The sequence below is a fragment of the Callionymus lyra genome, chromosome 12 (assembly GCF_982586985.1).
Source record: "Callionymus lyra chromosome 12, fCalLyr1.hap1.1, whole genome shotgun sequence".
In the NCBI taxonomy this organism is placed as follows: Eukaryota; Metazoa; Chordata; class Actinopteri; order Syngnathiformes; family Callionymidae; genus Callionymus; species Callionymus lyra.
In genome coordinates this window covers 20,429,632-20,449,915 of record NC_141829.1, presented here as the reverse complement: position 1 = coordinate 20,449,915, position 20,284 = coordinate 20,429,632, and the positions used below count along the sequence as shown (strand labels likewise).

The window sequence follows — 20,284 nt, the reverse complement described above, 5'->3', positions numbered from 1 at the left end:
TTTACTTCTGGGTTTATATACTTGTAAATAATGGAGAACACTTGTTGCCACAAACTGTATCACATTTATTTTCTAAAAAATAGGTTAGATTTTGTCAGTTTCTGGTTTTATTTTCCTGGTAACTTCAACAAGTCTCTCAGAACTTCAAATGAAAACACAGTCTCTCATCGGCTGCTGTAAATCAGTTTGACATATTCTGCGGGGCGGCTTATGTAATCAAGAGTAATCCCTTCAGAAAATACAGTATGTTAAATAAACGTGAAAATGTTACGTACTGCTGCTTTAAAATGGAAATCGAAGCGGTTTGGATTAGAAAAGCAGGTTTATGCTCCGTCTCTGTTAATCCATACATTCAATCACGCTTCTACTGATCACCACGCCTGGGAAAATCATTTCTACTCTCACCCTTTAAACGCATGTATCTCCCGTCCCCGGAACATTCAATATATATTAATGCAAAAGTCATTAAGTGAAACGGCTTATCAGAGCCTGATCAGCTGCGATGAATGCAGAGGGTGAAATGACAGATCGGCTCAGGTGCATACAGAGCAGGTAAACCTCGGCGAAGCGTCTCATTTAAATTCCATTGAGCACAAAACAAAAGACAGAGACGGATGAGTGGAGTGGAATATCACTGCACAGCAACACATTCGCAGCTAACTACGGTGAAGAGGACCCAAAACGAAACGGTCGATCATTTAAATAATTATTTTTGCATTTCAAATGTATGCAAAACTCAAGAGACATTATGTGTGTGTTCAGGAAACGGAACCATGGGATGATTTTTACATTTTTATTGAGTGTATTCTCTGGGCATACAACCTGCTGATCTTCCAGCTGTCAGGGAAAAAATTCAAGATTTAAATACATTTAAAAAGATCATTTCATAAAGTCTCGTTGCAGACATGAAGGCACACAGACGTGACAGGAAGACCACGTGACAGACCGAAAGCTTCGACATGGAAAAAAAAAAAAGTGGACAGGATTTGATCCAGAAGATTCTTAAATCTGCTCAGAAAACAAGAAGGTGCACTCGCGATTTAACACTTGGCTAGTTTCACGGCTAGAAATCTCTCTCACATGCAGAAACCCGTCGACTTTGTACAACTGTAATACTTAATATAAACAGCTTCGCAAGCGCTGCTCAATCACACGTAGCAAAATAAAAACAAATATAATTCTTATCAGCAATTCAACTTCAATCTCGGGGGGGTTGGTCCTCCCGAGGCCGCCGCCCGCAGACGTGGTGTTGCTCAGTGGCGTCAGTGTGCACCTCAAAGTTCTTGAGTCGTTGTTGTTGTTTCTTCATCGATTTGGTGGAGTTTAGTCGGATCACATGGACGTGGGCTGACCGGCTGCAAGAGAGTGACGGAGAAAATGATTGGAACGAGTGGTTTCATAGGTGGGATGTATCTGATGCAGAAGTAAAGATAGTGGTGCTGGATACATCAGTCTTAGGCTTAGATTGCTTGCAGCTTTTATCGCTTCAACTCTTTCTTCTATTCCTCTATTTCTACCCTTTATTTCCTCATTCACTTTAATGGAAAAACTCTTCAACTCATGATTCAACTCCTTCCACTTTGAACTTCAAGTACATTCATCTACTCACACCTAGAAACTTAATTCAACTTTAAAAACACTTTGTTTTACTTACTACTTCTAATACTACTACTTCTACTTTAACTAATAATTCAATGACTACTTCTACTAGTACTACTAATTCTATGACTACTTCTACTTCTACTACTGATTCTTCTACTACTTATATTTCTATTTTAACTACTAAATCCACTTTAACTTTTACTACTCATTTCACTTATACTTGTACTACTAATTCTACTACTAATCCTACAACTACTTCTACTAGGTTCTACTACTTATATTACTGTCTTCTGCTTCTACTAATTCTACTTCTTCTACTACTAATTATATTTCAATTACTACTTTTTCTACTACTTCTACTTCTACTTCTTCTATTCTCACCATTACTTCTAATACTACTTCTACTACTTCTACTTTTTCATTCTTCTGAACCTTTTCACTTTACTTTAACATTTTTCACATCAGTCTTTCTTCTTTATGCATCATTTCAACTATTTCCCCACATTTTTACTTTAACAACTAATTCAATACTTTCAAGCATTTCAGTTTACAGATTCATCAAATTCAGCCTTCACACTGCATTCTCTCTTTGGAAATGCACATTTTTTAGTGTATGTTCATGATTTATGTGCATCTCCGCCAAGGTTGAAATTATAAGGAGTTGATAAAGGGGGGGGGGGGTCTTAAGTTGATTCCAATTAATTCCCATGATAGGGTTATCTGTCCTGGGGGATCTTTATATACCTGATGGAAATTACTGGGATTACTTACCCATCATCGTAAATTTGCTGCATTAAAGGAATTTGTCTGTGACATGTTGATTGGGTCTGCACCCTTACCCGACGTTCAATGCGGCATGACGCCGCGTCAAAGAATAAGTGCAATACAAAAGTACATTTTAATTGTCTTGTAAATAGTTTTTCAATTCTTTAGAGTTTAAATTTAACAGAACCAACTTGGCGGACGGTTTTCTAATACTAATATATTTCCGACTTCTCATCATCGACCTTTAACCCTTGTGTTATCTCAGGGTGAAGGTGACCCCATGATGTCGGCTGATTCGGGTCAATACACTGTTCTGGTTCTCTTGGATCTGTCCTCAGCCTTTGACACAGTTGTTCACCAGATCCTGCTGAGAAGACTGAGGGATGAAGTGGGACTGTCTGGGTCTGTGTTACAGAGGTTCTTGTCATACCTTTCTGGTAGCAGTTTCAGTGTATCTGCCAATCAAATGAGGTCTGAATCGGCAGATCTGTTGTGTGGAGTCCCTCAAGGTTCTGTTCTGGGTCCTTTCTTGTTTTTTGCATTTTTGCTGACGACATCCAGCTCTACTACTTATTTGATCCAACTGAGCCCCGGAGGCTGAACAGCTTAGTCAATTGTTTGCTAGAAATCAAACAATGGCTGAGTGAAAACACTTTGCAGCTAAATGTGGACAAAACTGGTTATTGCTCCTGATGATAAGGTTCCAGGGTTGAGTCAGTACTTGGGTGACTTAGGTCAGTCTGTCAAACTGAACCTGAGAAACCTGGGTGTTGTATTTGACAAAGACACGTCTCTAGTTCAACACTGCAGAAAACTGAGCAGAAACTGTTTCCTTCAACTGAGAAAAATATCTTAATTTAGGAAAAATGTTGTCCCAACATAATCTGGAACTTGTAATCCATGCTTTTGTGTCTTCTCGTCTGGACTATTGCAACAGTTTGTTTTCATGTCTTAACAAGAAGGAGCTGTCTTGTCTGCAGTTGATTCAGAACTCTGCAGCGAGAATTCTGACCCGCTCAAGTAGAAGAACTCACATTTCTCCGACCCTTAAATCTATTCACTGGCTTGCAGTTTCTTTCAGGATCAACTTTAAAATTCTGGTTCTTAATTCTTCTTCTAATCTTAATTTCAGATCTATTCATGGTCAGGCTCCTCCTTACATCACTGATCTGATCCAGCTCCATTTTATTGAGTATTATTTGATTCTTTAAGCGCTTTGTGACGCTGGTCTGGAAAAGCGCTCTATAAATATAAATTACTTACTTACTTACATTTGTTTTCAGGCCTTATGGTCACCCAGAGATAACAAGGGTTAAGAGGCCTTGCACAGGATGGACTAGTACCCGTTTATTGTTCGGGAACAAAAACTTACATTGTTACCAATTATGTCTAAGTGGAGGTCCTTATATCTCCCGCAGGAAAAGCAACAGGGGTGGGATATTTTGCCAGAGGCATCTTTGTTTCTAAAGCGGTAAAATGAGAAACTTAACAAAATAGTGTAAATGTTTTTGGCACCAATAGCGAGACAAGAAGGGATTCATGTGGGAAAGGAGTTGGCGGAACTTTCTAAAGGATACTGTGTTTCAAGGTCATGTCGAGAGGTCATCGAGAGCTTTTTGTTGAGTGTTCAAAGAGACCAGTGTCTCGGGCTGATGCTCCCGAACAAGACTTACTTTTGAATCGCATGTAGCAGAAGTTACAGTAGAGCTGTTTGTTGCGGATTCTGACTTCTGCGCCAGCTTCCGATCCTCCGAGGTCGGTGTGGCAGTCGATGCACTGAAGGGATTAACGACAGTAAAACAGAAATGAATGAAGCATCGTTAAAAGTGACGCTGTGAGAGAAAGACGACTCCCGACTGCGATGTAAAGTTGGAAAGAAGCAGCATTCAGGATGAAAACTGTGGACAGGATCAGATCGTCAAATTGTTTTTTTTGGGGGGAGGAAAAAAAAAGTGTGAAACGCTCAGAAGTCAGTCGGAGAGCGTCGCGTTGAGACCGACTCTCACCTTAAAACATCCCAAATGATAACAGAGTCCCAATGACTCGATGATCATGGCCGCTCCTTTCCCCAGCGGAGTGTCACAGTATGTACAGATTTTCTTGCCACTGACTGACCTGGATTGAAGAACGCACAGCCGTGATGTCACACATGCTCCACACATGTATGAAGGCAAACACACACTAAAACACATACATGGTATACAGTAGGGTGAACAGCCACATGTACAAAATCCTGCTAAGCTTAATTTGTTATAAGCATTGCATGTGTTTCCGGATGTCTCTGAGTGAGTCGCCCAATGGGGAGTACACTAAAATATTGTTGTATTTTTTGACAATACTGTACTGATATTCAACAGCACTGTATAGGGAGCTAGATGGCAAGAATCATTATGTGCTCAAAAGCTAAAAAAGAACAATGAAATTCCACGATATCCCTGAGGACGAGAGGATACAGTCGACTCCAGCAGATTTTAAAGATGAAGTTTGGGTGTATTTTTGTTTCAAAAAGTACTTCTGCAAGAGTCATGCCCCTTCTGCAAATTCTTGTGCAATACCACAATATATCGCTAAATGTCGTATCCTTGAACCCCTGACTGGGAGGTCAAGGCCACAATGGGAAGATCATATTTCAGACATCTTGCAAACAAGTTTTCATAAGTTGGTGATCTGGCTTTTTTTGTACATGTGGCAAAAATGTGGGTGACAAGTGAAGGAAGGAGGTGCAGAAACACCGACAACACGAAAGCTCCACTTCTCAAGTGAACCCAAAATACCAGTGAGTCGTTAGTTGCGGGCGAAAGAGCATCAACATTACCTGCTCCTCTGAGACCCGCCCGCCTCAGATGGGGGCTCCGGAGAGGTAGCGGGCGAGGGGGATGAGGGCGACGGTGACGGGGATTGATGACCCCAGGTGGGCGTATGTCTGCCCGTGCTGCCTCGCAAGGAGCCCAAAGAGTTGGAGGAGGTCATGGTGGGAGACCCCTGCCGCGCCCCTGACCCGCCACCATAGTGAGAAGTAACACCAGAGAGGGCGGAGTGAGGCCGAGAGTAGTTTGGTATCTGCGCGTTACTCCTGGGGGTCCACGATGAGCGCCAGGAATTGTACGACGTTTCCAAGTGGTCTAGAGACTCGCCCCTGAAAAGCCAACCCAAGCCCCAGTTAACCAGTTAATGTGAGGACAGAGTGAAGCTCCCTTTTTTTTTTTACCAGCGTTGAAATGTGCCGAAGCGGAAAGAGGAAGTAAGCCAACCACCCTCTGTTAGTTAGATCGCACGGGCTGTCTTTACCTGCGCATCGGTGGACTGTCGCTTTCCGGGTTGGTGCCGGCGGCGGCGGCCGAGAGCTGACGGATCCAGCTGTTGTCAGTCAGGAGGGAGTTCTTCTTCTTCATGTCGTTTAAGAGCTGCTGTCGATCCAGCTCCGCCGGGGCCAGCGACTGCTGACTCCTGCGGTCCACTCCGGCGACCCCCGTCACTGAAAGATGATGGTGGAATTAATTCTTCCAGACAAAGAGTCTAAGAAACCTAAGTGATGGGTCGATGAGGCCTCATGACACAGCATCAATTGTATCATGAAACGGCTGATTCTGTATTTTGAAAAGGCCATTTTCATTTTTAGAAAGACCATCTTCACTGAGAGAGCCATCTGGTGGCCTTTCGAACTGTATCCTGATACAACATCAACTCTATCACGATACAGTGTTTTAATTTTAAACGACCACTAGATGGCACTAGTGATGGGCTGATGAAGCTTCATGAAGCAGTGACACGTTGTTTAGAGGTCAGTAGGTGGTGCCATCAGTTTAAAAATAAACAGTTGTTCAAAACAAAGGAAAATAGAGCAGAGATGCCATCTAGTGGACTCTGAAAATAATAACACCGCTTCATGAAGCTTCATCAGACTGTCACTAGATGGCACTCTCTGCTTTGATCTATTAATTCAATGAAACCTGACATCATTTTCACTGAGAGTGCCATCTAGTGGCCTTTCAAACTGCATCATGATGCAGCTGCTTCACGAGGCCTCATCAGCACATCACTACTAAACACAGAAGAAAAAACACACTTTTGGTGATTTGCAGCTCACACTGAATCAGTCAATGATTGAAACTCGTGAACGAATCAAGTTCTCTGATTCAAGAGTCTGAGCTTCGAGGCCCACCTCTCTCCGGCTCCCTATACTTCATAGCATTCAGGATGTTTCTCCTCTCCGACTCCAGCTCTGCAGTCCTCAGACTCTGACCGTGTCTGTATTCTGACAACCTCAACTGATCCTCCAGCAGCTGGTGGGCCAAGCTGCTGGAGTGAAAACCTGCAGAGTACCCAGGTATCCATGCGACTAATGCAAGTATATGGAAAGAAAGTCCCGAGTCAAAATGTCACTTGTGAGGAGACATAAATTATGATGATTATGAAACGAACCTCTCTGTGTTCTGTCGTCTTCGTCCAGCTGAGGAGATGACTTGGACTTTCGCCTGCCAAAGAAAAAAAAAACTTTGTCAATCATGCAACATTTTAATAAAACACTATATTCTTTAGGACAACATTGTATTAGTTAAATGCCACAATTGCATGATTTTCAGCAGTGAAGCTTCATGAAGCAGTGTCATTATTTTCAGAGTCCACTAGATGGCGTTCTAATGACACATCATTTTTAAACTGATGGCGCCACCTATTGACCTTTGAACAACATGACACTGCTTCATGAAGCTTCATCAGCAAATCACAAATTTTTAGTAGTGTTGGGTTGATGAGGCCTCGATCATATGGTGTTTTAATTTTGCCACTAGATGGCACTCTTTTCTTTAAAATCTCTGGCTCTGATCTACTAATTTAACTTTAATTGTGAGCGCCATCTAGTGGCCTTTCAAACTGTATCATGATGCAGCATCATCTGTTGTTGATACATTTTTATTTATTGAAAAATAATGTATAAATAAATAAATGTATTAAAATAATTTAACAATATTTTACTTAAGTTACTTTAAATACATTTTTCAAAATAGTTTATTAAAAATAAAAATAATAAATACTTTTCTTTAAACTTTAAACTTCAATTTTTCAGAGTTAAAATCTACATAAAAAAGAAAAATGTGGTTAAGTTTGGTTGGTTAAAAAGAATGAGGTCAGGTTTCAAACCTTCAGATCAACCATTTTCCCAGAAAATGTTAAACATCCCTCCACTCAAGACTAGAGGTTGAAAGAAAACCATTAAATAGACGTCAACGTTGAAAAATTAAAAATGAAATAAAATGTAAGAGGTGTGTGAAAGTCATCACGAGTGCTAGCTTCACTGTCACTACTGATTAGCAACATCAAGCGTGACTGTGAAGTCTCCTGTCTGACCTCATAGCGCCACCTGTCTGTCATCATCAGACGAGAGGTGACGCCTGACTCCCCCGAACGCTTCTCAGGTAAAACCCCTTCACACAGACAGACGAACCCATGTTTACCTGTCCGATATCGAGAGTGTCGACTCCCAGTTGGAGAAATGGGAGCCGGCATTCCTGAGGCGGTCAGTGAGCGACGGCACAGAGATGGAACACAAACATGTTAGTGATGTTTTACGTGAGCGTGTTAGTGAAGCCACAGGTGAGCCGGACAAGCAGCCAAACACTGAAAGTTGCAACTGACCACTGCTGCTGCTGCTGCTGCAGGACCTCTCTTTCTCGCCGCAGTTTCTCCGTCGCCGCCTGCCTCTTCCTCTCCTCCGCCTCCCTCTCCTCCTCCCTCCTCTGCTGCCATATCAGCTCCTCCGCCTCCCTCTCTTTTCTCTCCTCCTCCTGTTGCTCCTTCCTTCTCCGCTCCTCCTGTAGAAGCTGCGACTGACGCTGCTCCTCCTCTCTCCTCCTTCTCTCCTCCACCTCTCTTTGACGCTCCTGCTCCTCCCTCCTCTCCCTCTCCTTCTCCTGCTCCACCCTCCTCTCCTTCTCCTGCTCCTCTCTCCTCTCCCTCTCCCTCTCCTCCTGCCATCTTCGTTCCTCCTCCACCTGTATTTGGCGCTCCTGCTCCTCCTTCCTCACCCTCTCCTCCTCTTCCCAAGATTGGCTGACGGGAGAGAGGGATGAGAGAAGGCTGACACTGCTGCTGTGCATCTCCAGACTTCCTGGCTGTTGAAGAGAAGAACCCAAGACTTGTTAGAGACCTGAAGAACTTTCTAGTTCAAGTTGAACGTCTGACCTGGTGCAGCTTGGAGCTTCGGTCGATCTCCTGCTGAGCCTTCAGCCACTCCTCCTGCATCTTCTCCTGGTCGCGCTTGTATTTCTCCTGACCAAGAAAATCATATAGATTATTATTATTATTACATTTGTCAGAGAAACTCATGGTTTTCTCGTCTGTACCTGCAGGAGACGCTCCTGCTCCTTCTGCCACTTCTCTTGTCTCCTGCGTTCTTCTTCGGGGTCCCAGGACCAGCGGCTGGATGGAGTGATCGCAGGTACTGGGATCTTAAAGAAAAGATATAATGATGAAGGGATGTGAGTGAACCGACAGGTCAACATCTACTGTATAGACCGGTGGTCCCCAACCTTTTCTAACTCGGGGCCCACTTTAAAGCGGCTCACCTCTGACCCCATAAATACATTATAATGCTTTCAATATAATGAAATAAATATTTGAAACTTAACGAGTTTTAACATTTAAAACATCATTATGTGTATTTTTATTTTTATATAATTACATCCACCCTCCCGCAATAAAAATCATACCATTTTTGGAGACGATTTTGCTGCCGACTTGCAATACCTTCGTGGCCCACAGGTTGGGAATCACTGGTATAGACATATAACTAAACATAGTTTCAATGTATAACGGATCTCATGCCTTAAATATTTAACATGCCTCATCTGGACCACACCATATGGAATTGCAGAAACAAAGGATATTTTAATCGATTTTGATGGGGTAAATAATTACACATTACAAAGAAAATAAAAAAATGTATAATAAAATAGTAAAAAAAAAAGTTGTATATATAAATTCAATTCTCAGTGAACTGTCGAAAACCACTTTTTAATAGTTTTACTTCAAGAACACTTCACGCTGGATGCGAAAACAGTCAAAGGGCCACGTGTTGCAACTGAACTTTACTTTTTACAAGACAGGGGAAGACGATTCAACTTTTGAAGGGGCCACATTATATACCTGGACTGTTCGGAGGGGCTGCCAAGCCGTGGGAAAAATGGGATGAAGAAAAAAAACAACGTATAAACGGACACAAAAAACAAAGAAAAAAATAGAAAATGTTACTAAGGATATTAACAATAATTAACAAAAAACAAAAATTAAAATAAAACTAAATAAAACTTTCTTGACTTTTTTGTTACAGATTTTTTTGTAACTTTTGTGAAAATGTCTTGCACCTCAAAATAAATGGAGAAAATACTGACAACATATTTAGAGGAAAAGGTTATTCCTATCAGTTTTTTTTTTACACGAAAGGGATTATAAATATGTTTTGCTATAGTGAGGTTTATTTAATGTTTATTTCTTTCTTTACTATTCTTAATTGCTTTGTTTAAAGTTTCTCTAAATTTCTAAATGTAAGTCTAAATCTCAAGATAATTGAATTAAGTACCGACAAAAAGTACTGTACTGTTTTACTTTGTATATATTTAATAAGTTTTATATTTTAACCTTATGAGGTCCCCATAAACAACCACTTTGCCCAGGTCTGCTCTAGGATCAGTAAACCGCAACATTATAGGGAAAATTGTTCATTTTTTCCAGCTTCAAACCATTAAACCATAAGATTATGACCAACTGTAAATCTTAATATTGTACTTACGTCTGGCATGGGAGTGTCGGGTCCGCCTGCACAAGACAAAACAAATCGTCAGCCACAGGAGCTCAATGAAGCATAAATATTCAAGTTAACCTTTCGGGCCATTTGCCGTGTCAACACAGCGCTGACAGGCTTATTAAAGTTTCAGCTGCTACTTTCAGGTCAAGCGCCGGCTCATCAGGGAAAGTGACATTTACAAGCACAACAACGATTCATGTTTACGATTGAGCCGAACACTCAATTTTATATCTTGCACTTATCGATCGCTCTGGAGACCTCAAGGCTACTTGTCGGACCAGAAGGAAAATCAATCGTAATAGATTGTGAGAAGCAAACGGCAGCAGCATGCAGAAGATGTGGAGTGAAGCTGGGCAGGACAAGTTTTTAAAGCCGACTGTTTTCGGACATGAAGAGTGTTGACGGTTTGAACTATGCTAGTAAATCTTTGCTGAGTCGACAAAATAACGAGTAAAGGAAGCAATTATTACTGACTCATAACTAAACTTTACAATTTGGTACAGAATTAACTATTTATTTATGAAATATTTACAAAAAAATCAACTTTTTATACTGGACTTTGTTTAGCATTTCTGCCATTTGATGTCTTTGGGTTTTAGCTACTATGGTAGGACTAAAAACTAGTGATTTTTGGACGAGGTCATGTAACAGCTGTGTATTGAAGACAGTTTATTTGATAAACTAGATGTCACTCTCTGCTTTATAATCTTTGGTTCTAATCTACTAAATTAGTAAAACTTGGACTTATTTACAAGCTTAGACTGCCATCTAGTGGCCTTCAAAAATAAAGACAGTGTATCATGATACACAAGATGTCACTCTGCTTTATAATCTTTGGCTCTAATCTACTAAATTAGTGAAACCTGGCATCATTTACAAGCTTCGACTGCCATCTAGTGGCCTTTTAAATACAAAGACATCGTATCATGATACAGTGTCTTCAGTATAGAGGTGTTTCATGAGGCCTCATGAAGCCACCACTAGTATAAACAGTTCATGGTTTTGGGTATGGACTGGTTAATGAGGCCTCATGAAACAGCTGATGAGGTATCATGATACAGTGTCTACATTTTTTAAACTTTCTGCATTTAAGTATTATGTTATAATCAAATGAATCGTGGCCTTTTAAAAATGAAAACACTACTGATGTGTTGATGAGGCCTCGTGAAACATGCATTGTTTGAGTTTCAAAAGCATTGTATCAGGACACCTTGTATTCATTTTGAGAGGCCATTGATCTACTTATGCATCATTTTCAAACTTTCAGTGCCTTTCAAAATACACTGTATGATGATACCTTATCATCGGTTTCATTAGGCCTCTTTAACCCATTATTTATTTCGAGTCTACCTACATTCAATGAACCTAAATGCAAAGATTCACTGACCAAATTAAGCCCAATTTCTTTGTTTTCATCTGGCTCCCTCTCAGTGAACTCAGCACTGCATTAATCTACAAGACTTTTTGTTAAGAGAAGCCTCTTTTCTTGATTCTTGTGAAGGTAAATATACCTTGTGTTTTGGCTAGAAGCTTGCCAGAGAATACCTATAACCATAGCATGAATTTGATTTGTCACAAGACTGAGTATTAACTCACTGGACAGGTGAGATGGAGGCGATAAATGTTTTACCCTCTTCCTGAGGAGAAGGTCAAGAAGATAAACAACTATTTCCTAGACATTGGTTTTCACTCAACTGATATGGAAGCATATTTCTTATTGGTACATGGACGTCTCAACTAACATGCAGAAACAGGATTCGACACGTGATAGACGGAGGCGACAGCACAGAGAAAACCAGCCCCCGACAGTTGCACAGAAGTCGTGAAGAAACTGGACGACCAGTTCATGCACAGTTTTACCTTTTTCAAAAAACTCTGAGCGCCGTTTTAAGTTTTTCAAAGATATGGTTTCTGACTCTAAATGGGAGATGGAAACAAGATCATCGTGAAACACAACATAGTATCATATCATCGACTGTATCCACTTGTGTTTTTTTTTTAATGAGATCAAAAAATCTAAATATTAAAAATAGTTTCTACCTTTGTTTCTCATGTTCACCGGCTCCTCACGGAAACCTCCGTTAAGTCCGTTCGAAGCCACATCCTGCGTCAGACACGACGTGATCAGTGGAAACATTGACAGTTTTTACATCTTCTCTCTTACGATGACAGGGTGCGAGGGGGTCCAGGTGGACGACGCCGACTCCCTGGAGTTGCGGGAGGTGAAGTCCAGGCTGTTGACGGCGTTGGCGTCTGGGAAACCTACAAGCATCGGATGTTCCAAACTGGTCAGATTGATGGTCTTATGGCTTTGAAATGGCGAGGAAGGTTGGTCTCTGTCCCAGGCTGATCCGGTGATACGGCACAAAAAACCATAAACTTTAATGTCTTTTGTTTAGCAGCGACGTGTGAGTAAGAGAGCAGAGAAACCACCTTCCCCAGCCAAGCAGAGTAGACAGACTGTGACAAGCTCATGACGACCCATGATGCAGGTTCTTAGACACAATTGACACGAAAATAAAGTAGCTAAAAGTATAGAATCGTGCCAAATTAACCTATAAATGGTAATTTATATAACCTTTATAAGTAAATCAAATGTAAATAAGCATTTCTTTCAAATAGTTAATCAATTAGATGTCTCTCTAGGGGCAACACATACTCACAGTTATTTTAGAGACTAGACATTAATAGTTGAAATACATACAAAATTAGTTTATTTATGATGTTTGACCTCATGAGGGTCACATTAAAGTAATCTTACAGAGAAGGATCACATATGTTGATTTTTTTATATATATATTTTTGTTTTGTTACTTTTAATTTTGAATATAATTAGTGATGTGTTATTGTCAGAACTAGTACAAGGTATTTAAAATATAAATTAAAAATATAAATGAGAAGGTAAGAATTTTAATAGTTATTATTTAGATTTTATTTTGTCTTAAACCTCTGTTATGTCAACAATTTCTCCTTTTCTGATGATGTTTGTGTATTCTTTATGAAGGAAACAACTTATTTTTTCAAATAATTCTACTCAAATTCCCATTTTACTCCATTAAAAGTGTTGATTCAAAATACTTTTTCTTGGCATTTTATTTTATTATTATCTTATTTTACATAATGTTAAACATTTATTTACAATTAATGTTACTATTTTGTTTGAGTTGAGAGCTTTTATGACATGAAAAAAGTCTGGTATGTCAGTATGAAAAAGGTAAGTGAGCAGCTTTTCACCGAAACTGTAAATCAACACTGATACAAAACAGTGAAACGGTGGAAAATTCCAGAGGAATAAACAATGAAACTGATAGAAAGAGAACCCTGTTAAAAAAATGTATTAAAAAAATCATGACTCTTTATATACAGGCAGGAATATGAGGAGTCACGACCGTTCATGGACAATCCATCAACACTCAACGGACCAATTCCAAGTGTCACAAATGTTTAGCGGCGAAGGCTGCCAGAAGCTCGGGTCCATGAACGCACCACGGAGAGTCAACCCTTCACCTTTCATCAAAACACACACGCTGTCAGCGTGACTCACTCTTCTGGCCGTGACGGCGGACGTCCATGACCAGGCTGCCCTCCTGCAGAGCCTCCTCCATGCTGGCCTTCCAGGCGGTGTAGCTCATCTCCGCCACCTGCTGGCCGTTCACTGTCAGCACCTCGTCTCCCGGATGGAGCTGGAAGATCTCAGCGGGACTGCCTGGATGACAAGACCGTGTCAGAACTAAGTCTTTTTTTTTTAAACATTTCTCATTGTCAAAATCGCTACTATACAGTATTTAACTTTTCAAAAGTGATTGACTGTGGTGATGGGTTGGCTGGGCGGCAAAGCATTAAAGCGCAAACTATAATGCAAGTTCCAGAAAACTCCAATTAGCATATACATCAGTGACCGTGTAATCATTTGTCTCATATAAATGGGGCAGGAAGTAGAAAAACAATGTGAGGCCCAGCAGATACGACCCAGAAAGCAACTGTCCTACATAAGATTGCTGCTGCTGGGTTGGACCCTCAGTCGTCACCGTAGCAACAGAAGATGAAAACATCTCCCAAGTGTACCCAGGAAGAGGTCGTCTAGATGTTACCTGGTTTGATGGAGGTGACGCGGGCTCCTGTGGAGTCCCAGGCGGCCTGGAAGCCAAAGTCCGGGTTGCTGTTGGGCTTCTGGTTCAGGCTGATGCGCATCTGACAAGTGTCCTAGAATGTTTAAGAGAAGTGTAAGTTACAAGTGATTCAAATTCCTCCATGATTGTTTTGAAACGACAACAATTTACATTTTTGACTTTTATTTAGTTTTTACTCTTGTTGTATAACCAAAAACCTTTTGTGTTTCATGTTAACCCTTCTCTATGTCAAGGTGACCTGAAGATCCCCCCAAAAATGTGTTTGTCGTATCCCCTGTGTTGTCAAGCGAAACGACCTCCACCACTGTATATGAAATTTACTCTGACCCAGAGGCAACACAAGGGATATTTCAAACACATTGGTTTTCAGGACTTCCTGTTACTTTGACCGAGAGGAAAAACAAGGGATACCACAAACACATTTGATTTCAGGACTTCGGGTTATTTTGACCCAGAGGAAACACAAGGGATACCACAGCCACATTTGTTTTCGGGACTTCGGGTTACTTTGACCCAGAGGAAACACAAGGGATACCACAAACACATTTGATTTCAGGACTTCGGGTTATTTTGACCCAGAGGAAACACAAGGGATATTTCAAACACATTGGTTTTCAGGACTTCGGGTTAATTTGACCGAGAGGAAAAACAAGGGATACCACAAACACATTTGATTTCAGGACTTCGGGTTATTTTGACCCAGAGGAAACACAAGGGATACCACAGCCACATTTGTTTTCGGGACTTCGGGTTACTTTGACCCAGAGGAAACACAAGGGATACCACAAACACATTAGTTTTTGGGACTACGTGTTACTTTGGCCCAGAGACAACACAATGGATACCACAAATGCATTTGATTAAATATGCCAAATATTTAAGGGATTATCAACGATTAAAAAATGTTTTGCATTTTTTGGGAATATTTTAACCCTTGTGTTGTCTCTGGGTCAAGGTGACCCATAGGCCCGAGAACAAATGCGTTTGTAGTATCCCTTGTATTGACTTTGGGTTAAGGTGAACAACCTCCACCACTGCATGTGTATTTCTGGATTTGTTTTCAGGCCTTCGGGTCACTGTGACCCTGAGATAACACAATGGTTAAAGATAGACAGATGGATGGAGAGAGATGGATAGATAGATTGATATTCTTGGTGATGTAGTCATGTTTTTGACTTTGATTTGTCTTCACAATTTTTATATCATAAGGAATAATTGGTGATGAGTTCACTGGGAGGGAATGAGACAGAGTGAGTGTTGTGAAGGTTTACCGAGTTATAAAGTGAGTCACAATGTTATCCTCAAATATGGTTAGTAATCTTAAACCGGATCAAGTACCTCAGTTGTAGCTTTGACCGGAGCAGGAGCGACGACGGCTCTGCGCTCGACCTGCGGTGGAGCAGGCCTGACGGTGGCGCTCTTCTCTCGCTCCTCCTCGTCCTCGCTGCTCGAGCTGCTCTGAGATTTTTCCTCATCTTCCGGGGTCATGAACTGATGGTAGCGACTCGGCACCGACGACCTCTTGGCGGCGTCCACGTCACCGTTGACCTTCCTGGTGACGCTGTCCCCCTATTAAGTAGGACGTCCAGGAATCAATTAAGTAAGGTTGAGATAAAGGAGGTAACATTTTGGTAACTTTGGCAAACCTACACTAAAAGTGCGAGGAAGTGAAGAGATGCGGGACGACTGCATCCCGAAAGGTCTTGGCGTGACCAGTCGGGTGCTGTCCGATATCTGGAAGGGTCTTGGTAGAGACGCGGAAACCCGAGACGTGGCTGGAGGTTTGGGTTCCATAGAGCTGTACTGTGGTTGCTGTTTGTACAGAGAACCAGTAGAGGGCGCCGGAGCCGGATCGGTCTGCACGCGGGACAGCGGGCGCCTCGGTACCTGCTCCCGCAAAACCGGGCGTGTGGAGTTGACGGTGCTAGTGGTGATGGTCGTGCGGGTCTCCTCCACTTTACTGGTATTTTCTGGAGTCAAACTTCTCAGCTGCGGGGAGGAGGATCTGGGGCGGAGGAGGGAGGTGTTGCTCCAGGCGACGGCGGAGGGGTTGTCCACCTCCTCTGAGCGCGACACAAGCGAGCGTCGACTGGGAGCTTTAGGAGAAACTGGCTTGACTTCCCTCTGAGCGAGATCAGATGTTGTGTAGGGAGTGTCGATGGTGGAGCTCCTCGGAGGGAGAGATCTGGGCTGAGCAGACGGCTTCTCGAACACGTCCTCGTCGTCGGTGTGTAGCGACGACAAACGGCCGAGGCTATTGTTTCTTCTGTTCTCTCTGGAGATATAAAAAAACCTGGGTTAAAAAATCAACATTTTTTATACTTGTGCAATTTTTTAATCAAAACAAACAGTGACTGTCGAAAAAACAGGGAACATTAATGTAATGGAAAAGCTTAAAAAACAAAGATCCAGTACAATTGTGCCATGCCAACAAGCTAATAGTTATTTTATCCTTTGAAATGTATTTTTATACAAACATTTCTGAATATGTTTTCAAATTAATTTGTGGGACAAGAAAAAAGTAAAAATAAGGACCAATGAAATGAACAAAAAAAGGGGGGCGGGGAGAAGAGTATGAAACTTTAAAAAACAAAAATGGGTTTAACTAGTAATAACTAAAAATTAATTCAAAATAAAATTGTTAGTAAGCTGTCGGAAACATTACTACAGTTTTTTCTCTGAACTCATGAGGGCCGCAAAAATAAAGTCATTGGACAATACGTGGCCCTTTGACAGTATTTATGTGGCCCTTATGACTGAGATCATGTCGATTTTTTTTCTTCACATATTTCTATTTTAGATTACTTTCATCGAAGTATGACTATAGAGATTTTGTGATACCATTTTTCCCCCTGTTTTTACCATTATCAAGAATATTTAATGGTCTTACATAGTAGTAAATGTAAAATGTGTTCCATTCTGCAGTGCATGGAGAGGAGCCTGTGGATGCTGAGGATGTTTGTTTGGATGGATGGATTTATTGCAAATGCTTTCTCCTCCGAGGGATCAATAAAGCGTCCGTCCGTCCATCCATCCATCCATCCATCCATCCAATGAATTGAATCAGAAAACTGAAGTCTTTCAAGGTCATATTTTAGCTTTGTAGGTCATTATCTTCATTTCATTTTCTTTGCTCTTCCCTACTTTAACTATATCTCCATTGCTCTGCTCCTCACACATGAACCAAGAACTACAATAAATAGGTCATGACCTGAAAGTGGAATTGTGGTTGATGATAAACAGACGGATGAAAAGTGGGTGGAACTACATCCCAGCCAACATTAGATGAAGCTTTTAACATCAAAAACAAAATCGAATGTCAATGAAACGTCATGCTCTCTCTTTACCTGGCTTAGGAAAGTAAAGTCTTCACCTCTGAGCCGTTAAAAAAAAGAAGAACAACAGGTGTTTCCGAGTGTTACGTTGCATTGGTGTCCTCTGCATCTGATGAAGTTTAGCGCTCTCACCTTTCCTCTTGCATCTCCTTGAAGGTCTTGGACCTCCTGTTATCCCCGGAGAAGGTGATCTGCTCGATCTTCTCCCGCTCCTCTTTCTTCTTGACGATATCAGAGTTGACGCTCCTGCGTCGGCTCTTCCATTTGCTCAGGTCCTGCAGTCAAAGCAGACGGTTTCCTCTTTAATAGATTGATCATGTTTCTGGGAGTTGGGCTGGAAAGTTGAGGAGGAAAAAAAAAAAAAAAAAAAAAAAAAAAAAGGGCAGACAGTTGAAGGTGTTCTATTTGTGTAGTTTAGGCTCCTCCTCGGCTCACCTCCCCGGTGTGTAGAGGACTCTGTGACCCAAATGCTGCTTAAAGACTCCAGTATTTCACCCGAAAACCCAACCCCCAACGATAAAACATGAATAAATACCACTTAGAGACTCATCTATATTTTTAAAAATCATCCTCCTCCTTAAAAACGTTTGATAACTGTGAAATATTTCTCAAATAATTACTATTTATTTTAATAAAAATGTGCTGCCGTGTGAAGGCGAGGGCAGCCAGTAGAGGGCACTAAGAAGCCTGCTGCCATTGTTGAAACGTGTCACAGCCTTTTTAGATGGTTCTAAAAACACATCCCATGCATGTCGGTAAAATGCCACCTGAAAATAAATGATCCAATGAGGAGCCTGTTAATGCAAAAGTAAGATAGATGCAGGGAGTAGAGGTAGCGTAGGTGAAGAAGAGAGTGCAGACAGGGTGGACAATCCATGACATGAGATCTAGTTCTTTTCAAAATGCTCATACGTGAATAGAGAAAAACTACTTAAACATTGCTGAACAGAAAGAACTTTACAATGGAAAAAAAACACATTTTGATATTGAAGTATTTAAAGAAAGCGCAATTTTTCCATGATCCGACATCTGGGAGAACTTGAGACATTCTAGAGATTTTTCTTTTTTTGGAGTGAGTTTTTGATAAAGAATTTTGCTGATGGATATACCCGGGAAAAAAAAAGGAGTAGAAAACCAATGATGTTTAAATAAATGATGGTATAGACAGGAGATGAATGAAGTGGATATAAAGTATTTAAGAGCATCATCCTTCCAATTGGAACATCATCAAGAGTACTTTCCTCATCATAGTCATGATAAAAGGATAACAATCTCATAAAAAGTGCTTTGACAACTGTGTGTTCGTCTCTGCTGAAGTCAACTTGGACTCACATCTTGCCACTTGTCGTCACTTTGCTTGATCTGCTCTCGATACTTCTTGAGCTCCTCCATTTGCTCCTGACGGATCCCCTGGATATCGCTGGTGGATTTGCTTCTGCGGAAATATCAGAAGATAAAACCCAACATTTAGTAAGTGGCATTTAAGCAATATTTAAATGTCAGTCTTGTAATGACTCGCAAATATGACGCAAATATGACGCACACAAAATCCAGCTTCCAGATGTCCACGGTGGTTAGTTTACGCAGCCGAAAAGAAGCTCAGTGGGTTAGAATAAAAGAAAAAAAGCTCTTCTAGTCATGCACTTCTTACCTGCAGGTCCTGACCTCAGATTGATATTTCTCTGAGCACATGATGAGTGCAGCACGTCAATAAAGTACCCACTGAGACCAACACGGTCCGGATAAATGATGGGCTGCTATGCTTTTGTATCACCCTTTTCACTTTGTCAATAGGACGCCGTGAGCCCCGCCGCCCCCTCCCTCACTGACGGTGCAGCATGTCATGTGTCAGCGTTTAGCAGCAACACGGGCAGAGCAGCAGCAACAAAAGCAAAAAAACAGGGCCAGCGGGTGTGACTGTAAGAGGCCGGTGCAACTGTTGTGCCACATTCCTGGAGGCTCATGTCAACTCACCCGTCGATATTCTCGCTCATGAAGCGTTGTCTAGGAAACCAGGGAGAGAACCATAGACAACTTTATATATATATATATATATATATATATATTCACTGTGAGCATGATGGTAGTGCACGGCTTCAAAATGACTGCAAGAATTGAACCAGTTCTTCTAAAGAAAGTGACTTACCTTTATGGCTTCGTTATCATCTTTAAAACTAAAGTTGCAGTTTTCAGAGTGATTTTAAAAGGAAGGTGAACCTGAATATGTATCTTTTTAAAGGTCGTTGACAGTGTTTTGATCAGAAATATGAAACTAAAAAGATCATAAAGATATCATTGGGACATTTTTTTTCTTAGACTAATTTTAAAATCCATTATCTCTTGACATCCTATTGGTTTTAACCTTTCAGCATACATTTTTTTAAGAAACTCTATTTTTATTGGACCTTTAAATCAGGGATATAAACCTCAATCCAACAATAGGCCAAGATATTTTCGTCAGAGCAAAAATGTTTATTAACCTTACAAGGATTTTGATTTTTCTTTGAGGCTCATTTCTACAATTTCAACAACACTCCCGTCCAATTCCTTTCCTTCAACATTAGTTTTAATTTTATTCAAAATCTTTGTATGATTGTTTAACATCCATAATCAACATATACATTATCTACTTTAGTTATTATCCATCCACA

General features: G+C 41.0%; 1 protein-coding gene across 10 annotated transcripts in view; it reads right to left on the bottom strand.

Moving 5' to 3' along the window:
* Positions 1-779: 779 nt before the first annotated feature.
* lmo7a (LIM domain 7a) overlaps positions 780-20,284 on the bottom strand; it is a 62,368-nt gene continuing 42,863 nt past the window's right edge. For 2 of the 10 annotated variants that reach the window (XM_087804779.1, XM_087804784.1), the window contains exons 10-31: positions 19,608-19,637; positions 18,966-19,068; positions 17,766-17,908; positions 15,949-16,573; positions 15,637-15,867; positions 14,260-14,371; positions 13,713-13,874; positions 12,333-12,514; positions 12,209-12,272; positions 12,029-12,085; positions 10,154-10,179; positions 8,709-8,813; positions 8,548-8,634; positions 8,002-8,477; positions 7,821-7,874; positions 6,790-6,842; positions 6,530-6,706; positions 5,656-5,842; positions 5,183-5,503; positions 4,374-4,482; positions 4,041-4,143; positions 780-1,355 (exon numbers count right to left, since the gene is read on the bottom strand). In XM_087804779.1, the coding sequence (XP_087660905.1) occupies positions 1,333-1,355; positions 4,041-4,143; positions 4,374-4,482; positions 5,183-5,503; positions 5,656-5,842; positions 6,530-6,706; positions 6,790-6,842; positions 7,821-7,874; positions 8,002-8,477; positions 8,548-8,634; positions 8,709-8,813; positions 10,154-10,179; positions 12,029-12,085; positions 12,209-12,272; positions 12,333-12,514; positions 13,713-13,874; positions 14,260-14,371; positions 15,637-15,867; positions 15,949-16,573; positions 17,766-17,908; positions 18,966-19,068; positions 19,608-19,637 (3,430 nt within the window). In that variant the 3' untranslated portion in view covers positions 780-1,332. The remainder of the gene's footprint in view (positions 1,356-4,040; positions 4,144-4,373; positions 4,483-5,182; positions 5,504-5,655; positions 5,843-6,529; positions 6,707-6,789; positions 6,843-7,820; positions 7,875-8,001; positions 8,478-8,547; positions 8,635-8,708; positions 8,814-10,153; positions 10,180-12,028; positions 12,086-12,208; positions 12,273-12,332; positions 12,515-13,712; positions 13,875-14,259; positions 14,372-15,636; positions 15,868-15,948; positions 16,574-17,765; positions 17,909-18,965; positions 19,069-19,607; positions 19,638-20,284) is intronic. The other 8 variants (XM_087804783.1, XM_087804781.1, XM_087804782.1 and 5 more) reach the window with 8 other exon arrangements.